Source organism: Sander vitreus, chromosome 13 (assembly GCF_031162955.1).
Source record: "Sander vitreus isolate 19-12246 chromosome 13, sanVit1, whole genome shotgun sequence".
In the NCBI taxonomy this organism is placed as follows: Eukaryota; Metazoa; Chordata; class Actinopteri; order Perciformes; family Percidae; genus Sander; species Sander vitreus.
Genome location: NC_135867.1, coordinates 7,176,560 through 7,199,480, shown reverse-complemented (window position 1 = coordinate 7,199,480; position 22,921 = coordinate 7,176,560). Strand labels below are relative to the sequence as shown.

The window sequence follows — 22,921 nt, the reverse complement described above, 5'->3', positions numbered from 1 at the left end:
ACGTTTGACATTTTAAGAAGTATGTTATTCACGTTCTGGCGCATTTTGTGAAAATCTGTATCACTTTCATATCCGTCTGTTCAATATAAGGCTACAGGTTACCTTAGCTTAGAAACAAGACCAGAAACAGGGGAAAACGGCTAGCCTGACCCTGTCTTAATGTCTCATTTGTCAGGCAAACAGCTCTGATTCCAGGAAGTTACTGTGCTTGGCCAGGAAATAGTCTGGTACATAACCCCTTTAAAACAGCAAATTCCTTTTCATTGTTTTATTTTGTATGGATTAAACAAACAAGATTCAACATGTTCATCACCAAGCTTTAGGATATAACCGTATTTCCCAACTTTTTTTTTTTAAGGGAAACCAAAGCATTTGGAATAAAGACTCCACAAGCTTTAATCTCTATTTCATAAATCAAACGTAATGTTCATGGTCTAATGGCTGAAATCACCACAGAAATCACAGTCCCTCGGCCCAAAAGAAGTTCTGTCCACCACATATCATGTTGTCATAAGATTTTATGATATCCTGCAGTAACATTAGGAAATAATTTGTAACTTTAAACCTACAGCATGCCCCTTACCGACTTTGTTAAATTGCCCAAGAGCCTGAGTCAGTGCACTTGAACATTGCATTCTCCAAGCAAGAGCATTGCACTAACTGTTGTTTTTGTTTTTGTTCAGAAACAATGGAGAAGTTGTTGAAAAGGGAGAAAGAGGTCTCGACTCTCACTTCCCAGGTTGAAGTCCTCAAGTCCCAGATGGGAGGTAAATGTTATCTTCCAGAGCATGTCCAAGAGCAGTCAGTGGCCTTTTCCAAGCTCTTATGTCTTTTTCTCTAAGGTTTTTCATGACAAAAAATACATAAAAGAAAAAAAGAAACCTTATGTCTTTTCACACGCAATAGCAGTGCAAAGAAAAACTGTAATTTTTGTGTAGCCTGTAGAGAAATGGCATCGGTAAACCGGTAATGTTTGCAATGGGCTAAAGCATTTCCTCATCAGCCAATTTGGGTTTTGGTTTGGAAATAATATGACATAGTTTGGTATATATAAACTTGTTATCTGTGTCATATTTACATAATGGCCTTCATTAGTGTCATTCTATCATTGTTGCCCTGTATGTGCAGTGACTGCTGAGTTCACTGTGCAATGGATTGTGTTCATCTTTACAGTTCCATTCTTTGATCATCGCAGAGAAATCTGTCAACCGGCTGTCTTTTGAAAACATAAAGTTCCATCACATCAAAAGGACCCAAAAAAAGTGCTGCCTGGAAGACACTAGAATTAAGCACTGGTTATGGTTATGGTTAGGTTTGGGTTAAAACACAGCGCCCAGGATGGGTGCTGCGAGGGGCACGGGCACAAGGGGACCACTGGTGTGAATAAAACACTTAAAGAACTCCTTAAAAAACCGGGTCCGGTTATATAAAAGCTGTTTAAAAGACGGCCAGATATTAAAAACCGGTTAAAAGAACCACTGGACAGGACGGACAGCGGGAGATTAAAACTTTAAATAAAAGGTCACCTCCACAACTACCCTGATGTCTATCCTAGAGAATTTACAAAATAAATACATTAAAAAAATATATATATAATATATATATAGTTATGTAAATAAATAGCCTGTCATCACAATACAAAATAAATTCGAGCCCAAATTGAAACCATCTTATTCAAACTCAAAAATTAAATTAAAATATTTAAAAGGTCATCAATACTGTCTGAATTACTTGCCCTTGAGGTTAAAAAAATATATACACATACCATTAAAAATTGGTAATAAGTGCTGTGTTAATATAGCACTGGTTATGGTTATGGTTAGGGTTAGGTGTCTTGGAGGCAGCGGTCGCAGCGCTGCCTGGAAGGAGACGTTGGGGGCAAAAAGCACCATCGAGCAACTCTTAATGGACAGGACAATGATTACATGCAAACAAAACCTATTTCAGTGTCCATGTAGGCACCTAAATATTGTGATACTTTAAAGATACTAATTGGAAAAAGTGTTAGCGTATAAGTTAATTTTTTTTAGTGTTAATTTGGAAGCTTTCCATATCACATTGTACGTTACATATTGGACCACACAACAGTTGTGATGTCACAAAAATAAATTTTTCTTTGCAAATATGACAAACAACAGCTCATACGGTATAGCTGACAGAAGACAAATAAGATGAGAAGGTCAGAAAGTGAAATAACATTTCAGTCAAAGCATAAGTTATCCTGGTCACAAGGAATGTGAAATGAAATGTAGAAGCTGAGCAGACGAAAGGTACAGTAGTGTTAGTTAAATAAAACAATCAAACACAATATCAGTAAATTAAATAAATATGGCATAAAAAAAAATCTGGTTACAATCTCATACTCAGGCTACTAGTTAGAGGTCAGATGGACCATAAAGTAATCCCAAATCCCCAGTGTCCCAGGCTCTTTGCCCCTTATCCTAGCCAGCATAACCTCATATGATGCTGTCTGACTCATGAGGAGTTTCCACTCCAGCATTGTTGGGTTTATGGGTGATTTCCAGTGTCTCAATATTATTCTGGTATCTATCTGGTAGCTATCCCAACCATCAGGACTGAATATGTGCTTTTTGTCAGGGTGGACGTTTCTGTTTTATCTCCCAAAAGGCATAGTCTTGGAGATACTGGCATGGTTTCTCCTGCCCATGTCCCCAAGAATTCCAGTATGTTATGCCAACATGGTTTGACCATAGAGCATTCCCAGATGAGATGCAAAAAGGTGCCCATCTCTGTTTTACATTTCCAACATGTGTTGGTACTTATTAGTCCTATTTTGAAAAACCTATTTGGTGTCCAGTAGTACCGGTGCAATATTTTATACTGAATAAATTTCCCCACACACGCACTCATTTTTAAGACGAGACACCACAGGCAGAAACATCGCTTTTTCATGCAATTTTAAGATTTAAAATCTTTGGAATGTTACAATCCATATCTTTAAAGGTTTTGTTCTCATATTCTGAGCCAGAAATCTCCACTTCAGTAGCACTTACATACACCAAACGTTCCAGTATCATTCCTACCTATATTCTAAAGGTTATTACAGAGGGGTTTGTTCATGATGTACATCATTCACAGCCTGATTTCTACAACATTTTATTCTGCACAGTGAAGCTCAAACATCCAGATGTTATTATATCACTGTTTATTCTGATGTACAAATCATTCGCAGGTGGGCTAAACATATAAAACGTGTATAAGACATGACGAGCTTCAAAGTTTACGGATCACACATTTTTAACTCAATAATATAATATATTATAATAACTCGTCCTTCCTAGAGTTCCTACAGCACTCTAAGCCTTTATCAGCAGATGGATTTGCTCATTTTTATTGGCAAATGAAGTATTTATGCATAGATAAATACTTGATCAAGAAGTATAATTATCATCATTATTATCATATTGTGTACAGCTTATTCTTGCATTTTTAAGTATTACATTTTTCCTTTTATTGTGTTACTGTATTACTCTACGTGCCTCTCCAGATTGCCCCCCAAGGACAATTGAAGTGTTTGAATTGGATAATAAGAACTCCATTAATAAATATAAGAATAAATAAAAACACATCAAAACGTAATATTTCATATGCGATTACAACTGTAGGTGGAGTTGCTGGAAGACACAAACACTTAAAAATGCGGTTACTACATTATACAGTATAATAATACACCCATTATAAATGCTGAATAAAGTATTACAGACAATTCAAATCAAATTCACAGCGAAAATTTGGTTCTTATTTCTCTTCCACCAGCACTGGAGGGCAAAGTTCGCTCAGCAGAAAAGAAAGCCGAAGCCCTGGCCAAGGAGAAGATGCGCGTGGAGGTAGAGCTGGAGTCCATGACCAAGAAGTCCCATGATGCCTCGGGGCAGCTGGTCAATATCAGCCAGGAGCTGCTGAAGAAAGAGAGGTATGGAGACAAGGCTATATTGATTTTATAATCTGCCTCAGCACTTACCGGGAAAAATGATATCTCTGCATGTGCAGGCGTGATGCACAAAAATACATCATATTATCAATTTGATAATTGACAGATACTTGGAGCCCACAGGCAATGTATTGATTATTATTGGATTGGATTTCATCTAAATGACACTATTTCATTTTGTAATGTTTTATCTGGATACAACCCAGTTGCATTACTATAAACATAAACAGCATTTATATTGTATCATTCTTTTAGCATTTATCCAGCTGTGTGTGTGTGTGTGTGTGTGTGTGTGTGTGTGTGTGTGCGCGTGTGAATAAAAGCACTATAAAAATGTAGGCAATTACTATTTATATACATTTACTATCCTGCTAAATGATATAACACATCTCCTTCTGCCCTCATGACACACGTTAGGCATGATCTACAAACTTTTATAAATATTTGTTTGCCGCTATACTAATGTTCTTAATGTCGAGTACATAATCTTTAATGTTATTCATTGTATTAATAGTATGATGTTTGTAAATGCTACAAGGCACTTAAAAATAAGTGCTTCTGGCTATAGCAGACTATTTTCATGTGCATCATCACTGCAGCGATTATGTTGTATGCAATAAAAATATATACCATCCATCGAGAAATTCAGTGGGTGGTGGCCCCTTGAGTTAGTATTATCGGATGGTAGCATCATTGGCTTCTTTAATGGTTCTGCTGCTATTTCAGTCTGTGACATCCTTTTAGCAAAACAAACTTTAGTGCATTGCCACAAGACAGTCAACTTGGAACATTGTAACACATTTTTATCTTTGGAAGTTGACAAGATTATTAAGAAAAGCCAATTACTAGTGTGGTAGAAGAAGTCGTGTGGTAGAAGAATTAATGATGTTCAGAAGCAAACAATAATACAGTGCAATGTAACTATGCATGTCACTGAAAAAAGTCTGTTACTGAGCACACAGGCTGTGGTGACTAAGTTTGGTAATGGTCAGAAGTGTGTCTTAGGCCCTGGAGGAAACGGTGATGGAAAAGGAGGAATACATTATTAGTAAGATGGAGGACATTTCTTTAATAATGAAAAATCAAACAACCTTTTAACTTCCATTAAACCTGCATTTTCTTCTTTTTTGTCCACTTGAGGGCAGCAGAAGCTGTGAACACGATTTTGGCATATTACCACCATATAAACTTCACATGTCAAACCTGCTGGCAAACACTTGCTTATTTAAACATTCTACAGCCCTTTACTGTGTGAGAGGGGAAAACATATTGAATAGAGCAGCTTGAAAAGGTGCTTTAACAATTTCAGCACAAAGAAACAAATCTAGCCGTAAAGAAAAATGATGTTGTCGTGTGAGCTGCACAGATGAATATACAGCACCTACGGGCATATGTTAAAGGAGCTTAGTCCTTTTGGGCAACATGTGGTGCCCAGTGTAAATGTTTTTCAGTGATATTAGTATGTGGGCAAACAGCCAAATATGCACAGACATTTTGACTATGGGAATGGGGCATCAAGCCACCAGCCAATCTGACATGTACAGAGATAAGGCCGCTTCCACAATCCCCACTGGCCAGACTGGCTAATATGTTATTCACATCAAGGGTTGGTAAGCTTTTAAGCTTTGTGCAAGGTCTTAGCAGATGTACCAGTCATATAATTCTTGACAGCTTCTTTATCATTATTGCTCTATGGAGCGGTCAAGTTCATAGCAACACTTGAGTATTCCCATGGGGCCATTATTGTATCAAAACTATTTGCAAATGTGTGTGGAGAGTTGTGCAACTGTATTTCAATCTGTGTGTGCGTAATCAGATTTGTAAATGTGTAAAATGAATGAATGAAGAAAATATCATATCAAAAATAAACCAAACAAAACATCAAAGAAATGTACAAATAAGTTAAATAAGCAAAACATTCAATAAACAATAAGAAGCATTAACCAACATAGACATGTCTGAAAAGGAGTAGGAAGAAGTATACACTCCTACCCCTTCCATAGCTCAGTAATTAATTATTATTATTATTATTATTTTTTATTTTTTTACTTCCCTTCCTGACCCTTAGTACTTTGGAACACTCCCATGTAACTATATACAGTTTGGTGTTTTGAATGTACAATCCATATACAGATAGATAGATAGATAGATAGATATATATATATATATATATATATATATATATATATATATATATATATATATATATACAAACAAAAGAATCTCTAAATGTGTACTGGGATATGTGAATGTGCACAGGAATCTGCAAATTGTGTATTCACAATATGTGTGTGCGTAATCAGATTTGTAAATGTGTACACATTAAGAGATTATTTTACACATTTACAAATCTGATTACGCACACAAAGATGAAAATACAGTTGCACAACTCTCCACACACATTTGCAAATAGTTTTGCTACAATAATGGCTCTCTATAGGTTTCTTTGTTTGTTGTGTGTTGATGTTTCGTCTTTTTTTTAATTCCAGGAGTCTGAATGAACTGAGGGTGTTACTCCTGGAGTCACATCGCCATTCACGGGACATGGAGAAAGACCTGAACCGAGAAGTGCACAAGGCTGAGTGGAAGGTCAAGGAGCAGAAACTTCAGGATGACATCAAGACCCTGCGTGAAAAATTACTTCTACTGGTGAGAAGGAAGGACTTTATGATGATAAGATAATGCTGCTTTTGGACTGAAACAACCGCAACAGTTAATCTTTATCAATTTTTGAGATATTTGCCCTTGTTCTTTTCCTGTTCTAGAATGTTGTTGCTAATTCCCCAGCAAGTATAATGTAACATCCATAAAAGGTTTGCGCTATATCCCCTAGAAATCTATTATTTGCTTACCAAGGGGTGATTGTAATCAAGAAAGCATACTGTATAAAAATTGGGAAACAAGAAAATATGCAGGTCTTACTGGACACAGACAAATTTCAGCTGCCATCAAGCTTTGTGACTTTATCTGGCCACTCCGTTCAGTAGGAAATAAATATAAATCTGGTGGCTTTTTGATTGGCTCCAGCTTCATAGTATACTTACAAAGAGTGATTGATTGATCTTCTCATCTTGCCTTTTAAAACTTAATGCCAAAACAATTTGTATGTCAAATCATATTGATTTCTGGACAACAATTAAGCCACCCAATACTGCATTAGTTGAATACCTCATTCAGATGTGTTCGTAGTTGAAATGGGACCTTATCCAGGTTATAGATATAATTCTACTGCTAGTCAGTCTATGTTTAGACAGACTGCTAAAAGGGATACTCGCCGCATAATCTGTGCCAACAGATGATGCCTGAGAGGAAATGTGTTATGTTTGAATATGAAAATGTGCTCCTTATGAAATAATCTTTTTTCCAGATTTTAATCACACAAATACTGTAGCATGATGATTTAACAGCAGGCGTTGGCTGATGTCTTGCTGCCATGTGTGTGTTTTAGGGTCGAGAACACTCTTCACCTGACCACCGGCGGTACTCCATGCTGGACCCCTCTGTCCTGGACTCAGAGGTGATCCGCCTCCGCCAACGGCTGCTCAGCACCGAGGACGCCCTGAGGAACGCCATGGAACACAACCAGCAGGTCGACCAGCTGGTCCAGGCCATGCGCAGGCATCCAGATAAAAGCCCGGTAAAACAATACTTTCACAGATTCAACTAGGAAAAGCAGGAAGAATGATTTTGATGTAAGGCAGCACTTGGGAAGAAGTACCCATATCAGAATGGATGAAAGGGGCGTCTGGGTAGCTCACCTGGTAGAGCGTGCGCCCCATGTACAGGGGCTCAGTCCAGGCCGCAGCGGCCATGGGTTCAATTCCGACCTGCAGCCCTTTGCTGCATGTCATCCCCCCCATAAAGGCCTAACATGCCCCCAAAAAAAATCTTAACAAAACAAAAACAAATGGATGACAGGATGCTTGTGCATTTGGAAAAACTAAGATGAGTGGTTTTAATGTCAGCTTTAAATTACATTTACATTACAAAAGAAGTGATGTGTGCAGTAATGTGTGTTATCGTACAGAGAAAATGGATTTGAATGTTTACGGTATATCAGAGACCATTTTGAAATAGAAAATATGCTTATTCGCTTTCTTGCGGAAAGTTACATGACAAAATGTATACCACTCTCATGTCTGTACAGTAAATATGAACCTAGTCTGACTCACAGGATGTAAACTGTGCAAGCCTGCCATGAGCTACCTATTTCAGATGGAATTCTCCCCCCCCCTTCCGCTATCTGTGTTACCGTTTTTAACGCTACATAAAAAAAAGACAAAAACTCTGAGCTAGCAAACGGCAAGTTTTGATGAAGATTTAAATCCTGCAATATTGGCATGTGCCAGTGACATTGACCAATGTATCGATAGTTAGATCCGATCTGATCTGTTTAATAATGTTCTGCAAGAGACACATGCAGCTAGAAAATCGTCCAGTGAGCTCCTAGAGCTAAAGTATAGTCAGGCTTCACCTCTAGGGCACGAATGATTAAATGATGTTTGTCTTTTTTAATCACCCTTAAATTTACCCTCTGTCTGAAACGCTCTGTTTTAGAGCTGGAGATCTTTGCCCCGACGGGTTCGGTCGGGTTTGGTCTTAATTTCTATAATTTTACACGGGCTCGGGCTTGCGCTCCGGGTTGCGTGGTAAATGAGCGGTCAGGTGATGCGTTTCGATTAGCGCGAAAATGAATGCTGAGGAGGTGAAACGGACGCTGGCCTCTGGAGGACTTATTTTATTTCCTTGTTCCAACTTCCAAGTGGCCTATAGCCTACGTTAGTCATGAATACATGATGCTAAAACATGCGTGTGCATATTTGAATAATGCCGGGCTGTAAACGGGTTCGGGCTTTTAAAAAGCTGTCAATCAAAATGTACTTGTCGGGCTCAGGCTGAATTCTGTCGGGCTCGGGCCTTGTCGGGCCTAACTTTTAAGGCCGATTACAGCTCTACTCTGTTTTAGCGCCTGTCACTTTAAGCCCCCCCTCCCAAAAAAGCCCTCCCAGCAAGAAAGCTTATAAGTGAATTTCCTAAAATGTCTAAATAGTCCTTTAATTACCCTTAAAACACAGCTGAATTATGTCCTGAAGGGGGCTACAGTGACGATCGGTGACTGTTTTTTTCAGGTGCATGGTGCAAATTCAGCCAATGGAATTCATCATCAGGAGTCAGGAGGCACTCAAGATGTTGGTATTATTTCATTATATTTAAACAATTAACATGGATGTGGTGATGTCATTAATGCTTTCCAGTGCTAAGACATCTTGTTTTTTTGGGCTTTTCAGGAACAACACTGATATGAGCAGAAGGGATAAGACTGAACTGGGACATGCAGAAGTCCATCTTAAAGAAAAGCTCATCCAATGTTTCTCCTGATCCTGCGATGGACGCCTGAAGAAGATTTCAGTTTGCAGTTAATACCAAAACAGCGAATCTCTATCTTGAGTGAATTTATGTGTTGTTGCAGAAAGCACCTATTAGCCAATCATGAAGACCACTTAAAGTACTATAAAATTATAAACAGGAAATGGCACATGGACATGAAGAGATATTATCGGTATAACTCCTGAGAACGTACAGTTTGGCAACTTTTGATGCTTTACAGTAGTTAGAAAATTTCAATCTACAAGTTGCCGGGAACTCTGTGACAATTCTTAATTTTGAACCAGAAGGAAAAAACGGCTGATTGACAACGATGTGAAGAACTGAAGAACTGGGTCTCAGTCGCTTTGTTTGTTTAATTTATTACTTTGACTTTGCTCCTCAGCCACTTGGCCAGTGATACTCTTCATGATGACTGACTAATATTTTTTACTGAGTTTGGCTCATTTGTCACTTTACTTAATACCTGATGAGAGAATTGGTTGCAAAACTCATTACAGTCAGCTCTGTCCAGTGTTTACGCTCCCGCTTTAGTGTACAATATGATAATAATTGTGGGTGACTGGTGTTAATGGAAGTATTAAAAAGGACCTTTTTAAAGTAATACTCCACCCATAAGTCTTTTGATTAAAAAACACAAACACAGTAGGCTTGCAAAGTAGCTGTAAAAAGATTTGTATTATCCTTTGTTGTTATCAGGCTGGTTATATTTGCGTTACATTGGATTCCAATTTTGTTTTTAACTGTCCACAAAACCTTCTTAACCACTTCCTACAACATAATCCACTTCCCCAGTCTCCATTAATGTGCTGAGTGTGTTCCAAACTTTTTCTTTTTTTTTCCCGCCAGGACACCGCTAAATACTCTGCTTCTGTCTCAATCCTAATGCACCTTTGATACTGAAAAGTACTTTTTAAGCAGTCCAAATTTGTTTTTTGTCTGTTACGAAAAGTTTGCAAAACCCTGCGCTGTCTCGATAACATCAAGAGCAAGTTACAGTACTCTCGAAGTATCCTGAATGAATATTGTTTAACTCTGTGAAAACCGTTCCATGTTTAGATTTGGGTCTTTACGTAAGCAATCCAGCATAGCATGATGGAGAATACAAAGCAGAGGTATTCCCTCTGGCATCCTGTGAGTGCATTATCACACTTCTATTATGGTCACTTATCAAAGAAAACATTATAGAAAAATCTAATTTTGTTGCTTTTTAGCTAACATATGTAAAATAGTTGGTTTAACCCTTAGTGAACTTAACTATTAACATACTCTAAAGCAGCATTACTGTTGCTACTGTACTGTATGATTACTATTATCAGAACCTGTTGAACTATGTTTGAGGTGTTGGAATCCAACAAATTACTATTATTTCTGTGCCAATGACATAACGTGACTGGTCCAGCCTTATTAAAGCTGCCACAAGTTCTTGTGAATCACCAACAACTGCTTATTATGATGTATTCTAAATCATACATGTGAATACACTACTGTATAAGAGAGAGTTATCTGTTGCAGGACTGACAGACATGATTTCAACCACCAATCCTCTCTTCAGGTATCGGTTAAGGTGGCTATTGGGCCAATCTTCCTAAAAAGTAGTCCTTTTTAGCCATTGCACATCAGTGGACCCCCTGCTAGGACTTAATGAAACTGGGAGGCCTCCTGAATTCAGCTCTGAGTAAGGTTACAGTATATTTATAGAATTAATAATACAGTTAATTATTACAGACTTTTGCGTTCTCTTAAACTCTGTCCGACCCCGTACCAATACACCTTATCAGTAATTATCAGCTATTTTATTTACTGTGGACTATGTATCAGTGCAGACTCCATCCATATAATTTACTTATTTATGGTACAGCATAGCAGTCCTATTTTATGCCCATTTTAATGCTGTATCTAAATGTCCCTGGATTACTTTACTGACCTTTTCTTACGTAGGGCTACTGAAGGGCTGTCACAGGAAAAAAAAAACTCAAACAATGGATGTAAAATGTTACACTCAACCTACCCCAGGTTGACAACATTTGGATTTCATTTGCAAAAATGTTATCGACACATATGGAACTTATACTGTAAGTTTTCAGAATATTGTTTTATCCATAACTAAACTATGAGATCCTGTTTGTAGTTGGTCATAGGTTGCTATTGCTGAACAAGAGACATTACACAGAGGTGAGTGGTGTGTAAAGTTTGGAGAAGTGTCTCCTTAGCAAAACATGTAGGGCAGGCGGCGCTGGTCAGCAAAAATAAAACCTAGATTTTCCATTGGATATTGTACATGGCCTTTTCAGCTGGAGGGTTCATACCCTTTGGATTATTGCTGCAATGGTTTCGGAGATTGAGTCATTAAATATTAACAATGTGGGCAAGGGCTGGTGGTGTTTTATTTCACACTCTTTCATACTTGTGTTACTTCTGCATGTTTGTTTTTGAGGGCAAAGTACACAGAAAATAGGTATATTTCTCCAGAATTTACTCAAAGTGGTGTCAGATTTCATACCACTAAGAGGTTGGTGGTTTGGGAAATTCTGCCAGTAACCATAACCATTTATCCATTATACACACACACACACGCACACCCAAATAAATCCTGTTGTAAATCTCTCATCTCAGGCAAATATTTGGTGTTAGAATGACTTGTTGAAAAGAGGAGGCAATAATTCATTCATGTGGAAAAAAAGGGCCAAGCTCCTGACACCCAGACAAATGTGTATTTACAATCTCTGGATTTCTAACCTCCACACCTTTTACTTGTTAGCCTTGGCAAATGTCAGGTTTTATCCACACGTTCCAGTTTTTTTTGCTAGAGGGCAGATTAATTATGCCGGTGACATTTGAATAAATAAATGATTACTTATTTGCAGAAGCAATCAAAAAGTATAGCATATTATGTGAAGCACAGCACAAATCAAATTGTTGGTGTTGGTGAAAGAGTTCAACTTAATATTTTATAGTGGGTTAGGGGTAAATTTATGCAAAAGTAACTGAAACTAACCAGATTACAGTGATGTAGTGGATTATATACAGGGTTCTTATAAATGGTTTCTGGCTAAATTTATTGTAAGAGAACGTGTTCCTTTCCCCTAGGATATGAACTTTACCCTAAACTGACAAGCTATTTTAGGCAATCACAAGAGCTATGGCATAACTGCCATGGCCAGAAAATCCATGTAGCTATATACTATGTGTCCACGTTGGACAAATCCTAAAAATAATTTGGATACTCAACATCAAACCACCTTCATGCAGTCTAAGGGATTTAAAAAAGAAAAAAATCAATCTGACAGTGTGAAGTTGCAGGCAAGTGGCAGACAGTGATATAAAGAGTCACTGTCCTGATATAATAAGAATAAGAATAATAATAATATATTTTCCTTTCCATGTAAATTTTGTACCCTGAGGGTATTTCCAGAGGTTAATCCTGTATGTAAATCGCAGCCAATAGATGCTGTTGTTGAGTTGGGCTGGGATTAGCAGGAGGCGAATGAGTTTCAATTTTACTGGATTACAGAACAAAGAAAGGGGAAAGGGACACCCTGCTCTGTTAAGGGAAAAAGAGAAATAAACTAAGAAAAAATACACAAATAATAGACTGTAATACGTGCGATCAACATTGCGATGTTCCGGATTACGATGTTTTAGCAGACGCTACGGCTACATTGTGGATGTGAATTGTGAGCGTTTGTGATGGATTAAAACGGGGGAATAAACCTATTCCGGGATTGACAGCAGCAACAAGGCTATTTAATCGCTAATTAAGGTGAGATTTCGCTGCCCCTTTTAATATTCATAAGCAGTTACATAGTTTGCTTTCATGTAACGGGTTGCTTTTGGGAACTGTACATTTAGAGAGTGCAGATTATAACCTAATTTCTGGACTGGGGAAAGAGATCAAAGGAAAGTGCTAGCGCTAGCTGTAGAGCTAACGAGTATAAGCTAGCTTGTTAGCTAGCCCAACGTTATTATGATACCGTAATTAGCCAGTGTTGATTAGTTAGCTAGACATAACGTGACGGTAAGCAGCGAAGACAGGTTATTGTTGGTTAGCAGTTAAATCAGCCTAGACGGACGTCTCCCTGTAACCTTGCGAGTACTAGCCCGTATTTATGATAAGGATACAGCGTATGTCTGCTTGCTAAATTATCCCCCCATATATTGCTATCACTGATACGGTTACCGAGCTAGCGTTAGTACAACAAAGCCAGCTACTGTAGCTAACGTAGCAAGTGTAAACGAGAAAGGAAACAAGACATTTGAACTTAAGCAAAACAATATTAATATTGAAAGCTCAAAGCTGTTAGTTAAAGTTTAAGGTTAGTGACCGTATTATTAAACTGCAGTAAATTTAAACAATGGCTTACTAATTGCCTTATCGTTAATTACAATCAGCACGGTTAGAGGAGTGTTTCTCAAACTAGGAATTTCGATAAAGCCAACGCTAACTGTTGTGTGCGTTATTCTTAATCCAGACAACGTTAGTTAGAGTGCTGTTTTATTCTTATTTTTGCTCTCAGCTGACTGGTTGTAGTTGGTATGAGAAACGTCAAAGTTTATAAAACTGGGATAAAACTGTGTCAGCTGAAACTGTCTAGCGGATTGAAATCACAAGACGAGAAAGAAATATAGATTTGTACACACACACACACACACACACACACACACACACACACACACACACACATTTCCTTTGGAAGAACAGACCTTGACTTTATTTATTGCACCCAGGTCTCATATCCTGTGGTTTAAAGCTATTTTCTCCTGGGTCCAGCTTTTCAAAGTAATTCCTCTCCTCTCATGCAATGTGAACTCAATAGTAGTCCTGCCAGCATTTTCCAGTACAAGAAGCTTTCACCACAACTCCTGGATTAGGGTTAGGTCCCATATTGTAAAAAGTGAGATTTACATGTCTTTTTGTATTATAAAGCAGGTTAAGGTGCTATATAAATACTATGAAAGTATCAAAACGCTCAATCCACAGAGAAATGCACACAACCAGTTTTCAGAATCTGTGCCTTTAAACGAGCCGTCATGACTTCGGGACAGTTGTGATGTCACTGTGTATAAATGTGCATACCATGTGTATATACTATATATTGGTAGAGAGTGCTGATACAGTGCCATTACAGTCATTCCTTGGCTGCAATGACAGTTCAGAGACACCAAGAGCACAGATGTGGAAGACCCGGAAATGCGGACCAATCGGAGCAGACTGGGCTTTTTTGGGAGCGGGGCTTAAAGAGACTGGTGCTAACACGGAGCATTTCAGACAGATGTGAATACAGGTATTATTCAGACAGACAATATGAGAAAAATTATGTTTTTGAACATTAAACCATGAAAACATTGTACTAGAAACCCAAAAGAAGAAACCCAAGCATGAACCTATAAAAAATTAGCATAATATAGGGACTAAAATATCTTGTATGAATACAGTATCACACAGACTACCCTTTTGTAAATATACATAACGGTTACAATAAGTCATTTGACCAATTATGTATCAGTTTTCCATATATCATAATATCCAATGATCCCAAGTACAACAAATCAACTGTTACTCCTATTTGTTACTGATAAATGAACTGACCGTTTTATGGTTATATTAACCATGTCATAAATCCACTGAATTGTTTATATGTTATAACACAGTTACCTTATAAATATAACATGTTTAAAGCATTGTGAAATGCGTGGTCCTTATATCTTGCTTGCTCTTTTCCAGACAGTTAAAGGTTTAAGGTAGTTAGACAGTAACTACACCCTGACTTACTGTTTAAATTAATAAAAAGTTAAGACTGATGCTCATTGTGATTTTTCCAGGTGGATGAAATTTAAGAGTCATTCAGATATTCAGTTATTTTAGCCATCTACTAAAACAGGCCACAGACCTCTAAAAGGTGAGCAAGGTTTTTGTTCCAAACATTTGTCTTAAGGACCCTTTATACCATGTATAATCCCACCTAATTAGATGTCTTCTGAGGACTGTGTGGGCATGTACAGACTACACTTTACTGCTATTAGTTTTCTTGCAGCTGTTAGTTTCACTACAGAGCCCAAACGACACAGTGCCAGTTTTGGCCAGTTGGGCGTAGTTTTTCCAGTCCATTTCAAAATGGGCATGCTGACCTGAATCTATCTAGCACTGTGCAAATATGTACCAACAGCATGATAAACAACACAGACAATTAAAAACATACAGTACGTTCACATGGCTTATTGTGGCAGAATCCAAATAAAAAGTATACTCTACAGTCTCTGCCATGCCAACACAAAAAAGATTAAATGTGGAGTTATTTTGTCAAAGTTTCTGACATTCAGTACTTCTCACCCAAATGGATTGTGTGTATCCTTGAGGCATCACAAAGATGTTGAATGCATGTCCTTTCTCATGAATAATTAGCAATGCCGTTTCTTGGCGTTTTACTGCCAACTGTACAGAGAAATAGTGCGAAACCATTGGCAGGAATGTGTATTGTGTCACCTGTGTGCATCCTCACTCCTCATTCACATGCACAAGATAAAAACAATACACTCATAAAAGCCTCTAAAGTTTACCACAGTATCTCCACTACCTGCTGCTGTTTGAATACCAGCTGATAGAGATTTAACATCACACAGCAGCACAGCCAAATGGAGTGCAGCCAGACATGTATAAAGTACTAGAGACCCATACTTGAGTAAAAGTACAAGTGCTCTATCAAAAAAGTGACTTGAGTAGAAGTTGAAGTGCTCTTTAAGCACCACACTTAAGTAGAAGTACTAAAGTATTCAACATTTTTTGTACTTAAGTATTGCAAGTAGTTTATTTTAAAATGTACTACTCAAGTACTGAAAGTAAAAGTACAAGTATTGTGTTATGTAGTTATTAAAGAAAGCAGTCAAAAGTTTGAATATCATATTGTTTATATTATTTTAAATGTTTAGCCAAGGCTGTAGCCAAAGGAAGTAACAAATATAAAATATATAACATATTAAAAAATAACAAATATTAACAAATACTGAAATAAAATGTATAATTATCACACTGTGCAAGTAAAATGAACATCCTCTCCAGCACAGTAACGATTAAAGCCCCCCAAAACGTATCACACACTAGCTAGTAACGTGTGATGAACAGGAAAGTTAGCAAGCTAGCAAAATACAGATAAACTAACAGCTTCACATCACAGGGTAAAACGGTTAACATTCAGTACTCATTGCAGACTGAAACAACTCAGGAATAGCTTAACAGTAGCTAAATAAAAAGAGTACAAACTTACATAATTAGCGTACGTAACTAACGTAGCCGTAAGTACACACACTGTAACCTACACAGTGTCCGTAGCGTGAGGAATTCACAACAGTAACGAGTAATGATGCGGCACATAAAAAAATGTGTCGGAGTAAAAGTATTAACCTCATCGAAAAATATGTACTCAAGTAAAAGTGGAAGTAGGAGAAAAAAATAATACTCCAGTAGAGTACAGATACAGCCTTTTAGTACTTGTAGTAGTGAAGTAGTACTTCGTTACTATACATCTCTGAGTACGGCTATTGATTTTGGGTCTTGAAGTTTGTGACTTCACCTGATTTTAGCTTTGTCCTGCCCAACTGCAATCTGAGCAGATGTCTAATTAGCCAGACTAATTGAAAACACCTGTGCAGGGGTGCAAGGTGTTTAAAGTCCCAATAATTGGAATCTTGGTATACTGTAACACCATGTGAAACCATGTATAGGCAATGGTGACCTTGTGTGTTAACCACATTATCCCCGTTTTAAAAGATATACAGTTAACATGTATACTACCAGCACATCTTGTCTGCAGCAGTCAGAAATGTTTGTCTATCCGAAACACAGAATTCAGAGATTGACAGATGACTTCCATACCAGGCCAGCAGACTTCATTTTTTGTAATTTGACTAAGAAAGCAAAGTTAGAGCTATTTTTTTTTTTTACTTATTTAAAGAAAATTACTATTATGTAAAGTGTAAATGTAAACAAAACAAAAATAGCTTAAGTAAAAACCTTTGTTGATTGCTGGTGTAAATGTACCCTTTTTGAATCTATGTGGTCATGTTTTGCCCCACTTCAGAACTCCAAAGACCCAGTCCCTAAATGTTTTTGTTGTTTTAAAGACATCTGACATAAAGCTGTGCTAGCTACCTGTTTTATTTTTCTGTTTTATGATTTTCATTATTTGGATTTGTAGTCAGTTAACAGCTTCATCTTATCACAGATCGCAGTGTGTTAAAACTATACATCAGTCCCTCCAGGATTTCGCGGCCTTTTTTTGAGATTGTTGCGGCCCAAAATGCCTGATTTTGCGGGAGCTTTTGTAAAAAATTGCGATAAAAGTTGCGATGTCTTTTGTATGTGTGTTGCAATGAAGTTGCGGGAGACAGTGAAAGTTGCAAAAAAGTTGCGATTTGTATAGTTCTTTAAAAATAAAAAGGAAACGTATTTTGGGGAGAATAAAACTACTCTGGGCTGAGATTTCCTAGTAACCTTACCAAAAAGGCTCAGGTGCTGCAAATGTTGGTATAATATGAAAATGGCTGGTGGATTTAAGACAAAAAATAATAATTTATTGAATGAACCAAATTTGATCTTTACATTGTTAGTTAATTTCCTAACCTGGCCTGGGACACACATTCATACGGTTTGATAAAGTACTGACTTTAACTTATCATTAACTTACAATAACGAGCGCAGTTGTCCTCAATTTAGGTCATCGTGTCGTCTCACCTTTTTTCCTGCATTCACCGTGTGTGTGCGTGTGTGTATGTGTGTGTGTGTGTGTGTGCAAGCGTCAGTCGCGGGGGGAACGGAGCAGCAGCCCCACCCGCTGCAGAGAGCCGACAGCCAGGATTGAAACGGCAGCAACTTTAGCGACTTTTAAATCGTTACAGTCTACATTGATGTTAAAATGTATACAGGTTGGCAGTACGGTCTGATATGTTTTGCACGTCTTTCGCTGTACGTTTTGTTGGTAAATGTGAAATGTTCGAGTCACACACGTCTCGTCTTCATATCACAAATCAAGGAAATGATCAACCCGTTCTCACTCCCGCTTGGTCATTGGCTCTCAGAGTGCACGTGGGACTGCTGTGATTGGTTGAAGTCGCGGGAAACTTCAGGTTATTGGTCAAATTTGCGGAAAAGTTGCGGTGATTGGTCAAAATTGCGAGTCGCACCAAATTCGCGGTGATTGGTTGAATTCGCGTGAATTGGCGCGATCGCGACATCGCGAAATCCTGGAGGGACTGATATACACTGTAGTATACTGCCACTGTATGCGTGTGATATGATGCTTTATTTTATTATCTAATTTGACAGTCATAACTAAAAAGAATGTAAATAAATAAATCTAGAAATAAAGAATTCCCCAAAAAACAGCTACTCTTAACCCTTGTGTTGTCTTCAGCACGGGTCAAACCCGTTTTCTAAATGTCTAGCCTATATCAGAAATATGGGTTTCTTTTTAACAACCTCATTTTGATTCGATTACCCAAAAATAACACGGACGGATGATTCCACCCAACACGCTTCACAAGTACAACTGAAGATTGGATCTCTACTTTCATTGAATTTGGGGTGTTTTGTAAAATTTGTTAGTATTTGAAAAAGAAATTGAAATGTTGAAACAGTATCCTGACTGAACGTTGACCCTTCTGTGATTGTCCTTCCTTTATTAGTCTAAATAATTCATAATTTCATCCTTTTTTAACTCAAGGATCAAAGTATCTTTTCCTTAATAAACTAGGTTAATTGACCATGAAAACCAAAAAGTGTAAAACTAGTAATGAGATGGTGTTTATACATGGTAGTGAAAAGAAGTTTAAACTGCCAAAAACATTGAAAAAAGTGCCTAGTAAATAGGGACAAAAGCATTGACAAGTGCATGGTCCAATGGAAGACAACACAAGGGTTAAACAGGATTTATGCCATTTCTGAGCAAATTTACATTCACTTAGGTAACAGGTAAAAAAATGGTTTAAAAAAAGTGGAAGCTGTTTCTAGTTTGTTGGTTTCTACTAATCATATTTTTTAGCAGTGTCTTGCTATTATACTGAACAGTTTCTGAAAGACAGAATCTAAAGGAAGTTCCAAAACCTTTAGCTCCCACTAAAAAGCCTTGCTGGCTGGTTTTTGTGGGCTCATAGAATAAGTGAGCTTTTGTCAAAGTGATGGTTTGGATGGAATCACAGTGAATAGTGTTGGCATGTCCTCAAAGTTTGCGTCAATCATCAGAGCAACTGCAGGATTTGCATCTAATAATCTTGGGTTTCGTTTTCTTTAGCTTCATAGTAGACTCATAGTTATACTCAGTTGCTTTATTTATTAATGTCATTCCACACTGAATGGTTCAAAACTCACAGAGAACCATAACAGGACCGTGACATTGTGCGTGTGCTTCCTCTTGCAAAGTAATTGACATTGCATTATTCTGAGCCTGTGCTTATCCCCACCTTTCTCGTCCTCGCTACTTCCCTTGCCTTTTAAATATGTGAGGGAAAGAGGCCATCTATTTTGAGGCAGTAATAATTTAGGTGGGGGGGGGGGGGGGGGGTTAATGTTTGCTGTGGCCTCAGGGGAGGCAGATTTAGATGGCCAATAGACTTGGCATGTTCAGACTGGTGCAGCTAAACCCCACCACACCCACCCTCCTCTTTCTCTTCCTGTCTCTGTCTATCTCTCTCTGCCTTTATGTCCTCTCTCTATTGAGTCAGTGGTTTGGGCTTGCCAGAGGCTAGTATAATGGTTCCCAGTGTCTGGAGAGATTAAAGGCCAGAGCTGCATTGTTCAAATGCCCCGAGATTAGTTTCCAAGGAGACTGGTTTTAGTTGCCATGAGAACATAGTGTCTGGCGTTTGCTGAGCAGGGTTTTTTTTTTTTTTTTTAAACAATTCTTATCTGTTTGCCTCTTTACTTTGATTTTCAAATGTCTATCTTGTCATTTGGAGTTTAGGGGAAGTTTCTGTTCAAATGTATTGTGCAGTTACACTATGGTACTCTACTTGCAGTGGTTGTGGAAACTTAAGGACTTATCTTAAATCAGTATCTCTTTTTCCTGCGCCATCTGTCAAGGAGAGAAAATAGAGTATAAAGAGGCTCACATGACATCATGCGAGTGCTCTAATTAGCCCCAAATGACAAACATAAGACCATGAAAACATAACTTGCTGAATTCATATGGACTAGCCTTTTAGCCACACTAGCAGTGCGGCTCTAGGGATGTTCGATCACTTCGGTCCAGAATTGAATATCTCAACAACAGTTTCTTTTTCTGGAGCAGCACAGAGTTTTTTATTGCCTTGAATATGCATCACCCCCCTCCCCCAGAATGATTTGTAATCAGCTTTGATGAACCCTTTTTTTCTTTTCTTTTTTCGTTCTCGTGCCACAGTTAGGTCATATTTGTCTAACTCTTTGGTTTACGACCAAATACCTGCAAAACTAATGATGAGTCCCATGAACCACAGCTGTGCTTTGAGTTTAATGCTAATTAGCAAATGTTAGCATTGGAAATATTACCTGCTAAACATCACCATGTTAACATGTCATTGTGGGCATGTTAACATGATGATGTTAGCATTTAGTCCAGAGCACAGCTGTGCCTAAGTAAAGCCTCACAGAGCCGTTAGTATATGAAATATGCATCTTTGAGGTAAGAAAAAGCTTGTACCCTGTCTTACTTCATTCATCTCCCAGCCTCCAGTATCAGAACAATGCCCTGGACGCACGCTTGTATTTGCTTAAAGTCAAACCAAATGATGTCAGCAGAAACTGCTTTGAATGTGTCAGTCACTGCCGCAATGTGTACATGAATGCATGCTCATGTACGGATTTTGTCTATGTCGCACTGTGGCTTCCTGCATAAACTGTGTTCGTCTGTTTCCTGCAGAGGCATGGCTCAGATGAGGAAGCTGGCATGTGACGGCATCAGGACGAGCTCCCGGGGGGACTCACAGGCCCCGCTGGTGTCAGCCAGACAGGAGATCCTCACCAGCCTGGTGTCCGCCCTCGACTCAGTGGTATGTCCCAGATCAAGCCTCGTCGTATTCTGTGGTGTCAAGATTTTTGACTGCTCTTGGCAAATGTTTGAAAATCCACCCTCAAACATGTTCCTAAACAGCTACATTGCATTTATGAACCAGTTTCGTTATGCTTCGTTAATGTGAATATACATTAGGGCTGCACGATATGACTTAAAATCAAAATCACGAGGAATTGCACATTTTATCTCGATAACGATAAATGAACAATAATTAATTTTTTTGTGATTTGACGACGGACACTGCGTTTTTTTTATTTTTTTAAAACTTTTTGTATTAATAAAAATGTCAAAAATAATGTCTTTTGCATGATAAAAATGTAAATAGCCTATACAATCTCTACAATTTCTTAAAGATCCATTGTGTAATGTGTTTAGTTGTTCATTATCAAAATCGGTGTTGCCCATTTACAAACTTGTCCTTTTTCATGAATATTTACCACCACCATCAATTCCAAGTATTCCTTTTGGCTTGAAATTTTACATTTGCATTCGCATGAACTGGGGTAGACGCTCCGTATTCATGTGCCATCTTGAAATACGTTAGCTGGTAAGGGACATACAGGACATACTGATAAACTCACAGGTGCTGCTAATGCTGCTAATGGGTATCGTCGCCTCCCGGCCCCGGCAAGTTGGAAGAAGGAAACGTGGAGGACCACACGTATTCAAAATCCAAATTTCAGGAACAGGAGTCTTTTTTTCTGCTTGTGGAGAGCTACGTGACACATTAAACTATATTGATGAGGGCCGGTGAGTTAGATCGGCCGTCCGGGAGTACACCAGGCAGACACACAGCTGACAACCTGCAGGTGGAGGCGCTGGAGACAGGCTCGGACATACATACCGCGGGCCGCTGTGGACTTGTGTCAGTCCCGCAAGCGGTTTCAGGAAAGTGGCAGCATGTGTCCGACAATGCACAAAACATCAACACGGAAAATGGAGTCGGAAAATGTACCCACATTTGGCGACTGGCGAGTGTTAATTTCGGACCCTGCACACGCGGTAGAATGTTTTTAAGGAGAAAGTAGGCCTATCAACAGAAATAAATTAACGAAATTATCGTCATGGGAAAATTACGTCGGTAACAGCTTCAGAATTTTGATGTCGATACATTTTCAATTAATCGTCAAGCCCTAATATACATTCAACACTAGAGTATCTGAGGGTGGAATTAAAGTGGCTATATGCAACTTTCAGTTTGTGTTGATTCTAGCGGCCACTTTGGACAAAAGTGGTAGTGTTTTTACCACACCTGCCATCGTAAAGGTCTTTTCTTTATGGTGCTTTATTACCCACTGTATATTACTGAGTTAGCGTTACCGGGAGGTCATATTGTCGCGATGAACATTTTGCTCAGACAGAAAATCATTCATTTACAATAAGAGAATAAGTTACAGTTGCATCGTTGCATTTCAAGTGTTGCATACGGTGACTTAGCCTACTCTGGATGTATCGTGAGCTAAACTGGGTATCCTTGTCACTGTGTCACGAGCCAAAGCGTTAAGAGATTGATGTAGCAACCAATGTAATAACAACTTATAAA

General features: G+C 38.3%; 2 protein-coding genes across 4 annotated transcripts in view; both read left to right on the top strand.

Moving 5' to 3' along the window:
* clip2 (CAP-GLY domain containing linker protein 2) overlaps positions 1-11,704 on the top strand; it is a 43,805-nt gene extending 32,101 nt beyond the window's left edge. For both annotated transcript variants that reach the window (XM_078266165.1, XM_078266164.1), the window contains 6 exons: positions 684-767; positions 3,778-3,934; positions 6,442-6,601; positions 7,401-7,589; positions 9,082-9,141; positions 9,241-11,704. In XM_078266165.1, coding sequence (XP_078122291.1) covers positions 684-767; positions 3,778-3,934; positions 6,442-6,601; positions 7,401-7,589; positions 9,082-9,141; positions 9,241-9,252 — 662 coding nt within the window. In that variant the 3' untranslated portion in view covers positions 9,253-11,704. The remainder of the gene's footprint in view (positions 1-683; positions 768-3,777; positions 3,935-6,441; positions 6,602-7,400; positions 7,590-9,081; positions 9,142-9,240) is intronic.
* A 1,115-nt stretch (positions 11,705-12,819) lies between these two features.
* The window catches only part of gtf2ird1 (GTF2I repeat domain containing 1), a 41,540-nt gene continuing 31,438 nt past the window's right edge, over positions 12,820-22,921 (top strand). The window contains exons 1-2 of one of the 2 annotated variants that reach the window (XM_078265723.1): positions 12,820-13,100; positions 21,226-21,355. In XM_078265723.1, coding sequence (XP_078121849.1) covers positions 21,230-21,355 — 126 coding nt within the window. In that variant the 5' untranslated portion in view covers positions 12,820-13,100; positions 21,226-21,229. The remainder of the gene's footprint in view (positions 13,101-21,225; positions 21,356-22,921) is intronic. The other variant, XM_078265722.1, reaches the window with a different exon arrangement.